This window comes from Chlorella variabilis (assembly GCF_000147415.1).
Source record: "Chlorella variabilis unplaced genomic scaffold CHLNCscaffold_10, whole genome shotgun sequence".
Taxonomy (NCBI): domain Eukaryota; kingdom Viridiplantae; phylum Chlorophyta; class Trebouxiophyceae; order Chlorellales; family Chlorellaceae; genus Chlorella; species Chlorella variabilis.
The window spans coordinates 852,567-853,438 of NW_005435078.1; the positions used below are offsets into that span (position 1 = coordinate 852,567).

The 872-nt window shown below is 67.3% G+C and overlaps 1 protein-coding gene across 1 annotated transcript in view; it reads left to right on the plus strand.

The window, feature by feature from the left end:
• CHLNCDRAFT_133932 (hypothetical protein) overlaps positions 1-326 on the plus strand; it is a gene marked incomplete at both ends in the record, with an annotated part of 7,629 nt that extends 7,303 nt beyond the window's left edge. Inside the window, one exon of the mRNA XM_005847557.1 lies at positions 72-326. Coding sequence (XP_005847619.1) covers positions 72-326 — 255 coding nt within the window. The remainder of the gene's footprint in view (positions 1-71) is intronic.
• Between the last annotated feature and the right edge of the window lie 546 nt (positions 327-872).

An 872-nucleotide genomic window follows, 5' to 3' on the forward strand; every position in this document is an offset into this window, starting at 1 on the left:
GCGGGGCAGCAGCCTGTCTGAGGCTGTGGATGGGTCGGGCGAGGGGGTGCAGAGCCACCCCATCAGCCCAGACCAAGTGGAGGATACGCCCCAGCAGCAGGAGGCGGCCGCAGCAGGCGCGGCTGGCGAGGACGCGGCGCCGGCAGGCGGCAGCCAGGCGGCAGGCAAGGACCCGGCGGCGGCCCGCGAGTGGGCAGGCGTCGGCGGCGGCAGCGGGCGCGCTCGTGGCAGAGGCGGCGCCTGCGCAGGCGGCAGAGGGGGAGGAGGGGGAGCATAGCGACGAGGCGCAGGCGGAGCACTCATCCTCCACCTGCAAGCAGAGCTGAGGCTGCTGCTTTGCCAGCCCCTCCCCTGGTCTCCCTCCTCGCTGCATGGTTGTGCAACCATGGGTTCTGCCTGTAATGCACGCTCATCAGTCCAACCGCATGGGATACCAGCGCTGTGCCAGGTTTGTGGCTCGCCCCCTCCACGCCTGCTAGCTCATTGCAGCCTGCATCTGGTGTCCTTGAACACCGCAAGCTCGTTTCCGTCCCCTCTCGAGGGATGGGTCGAAGCATGCTCCAGCTGATCATGCATGCCTCGGCATGTTTCCACTTGTGCACACGAGTGCGCTTGCTTTGAAAGGGGGCAAGCCGGAGACGGCGTGGGAGCTTGCATTGCCACATTAGTGGAGGGGCAAGAGGGTCAGCTCCTCTTTTGCGCGCAACTGCGCATGTGTTGCCCCCTGATGTGGCACCCTCCCGATTGGGCAACCCCCGCCCCCGCTCCCTCCTGGCAGCCCGCGCGGCGCTCCCCTCCCATACGTGAACTGACCCCATATAGCCCTGTTTGAGGGTTGAGCGGGGCGGAGCGGGGCTGCTTGCACACGTGAT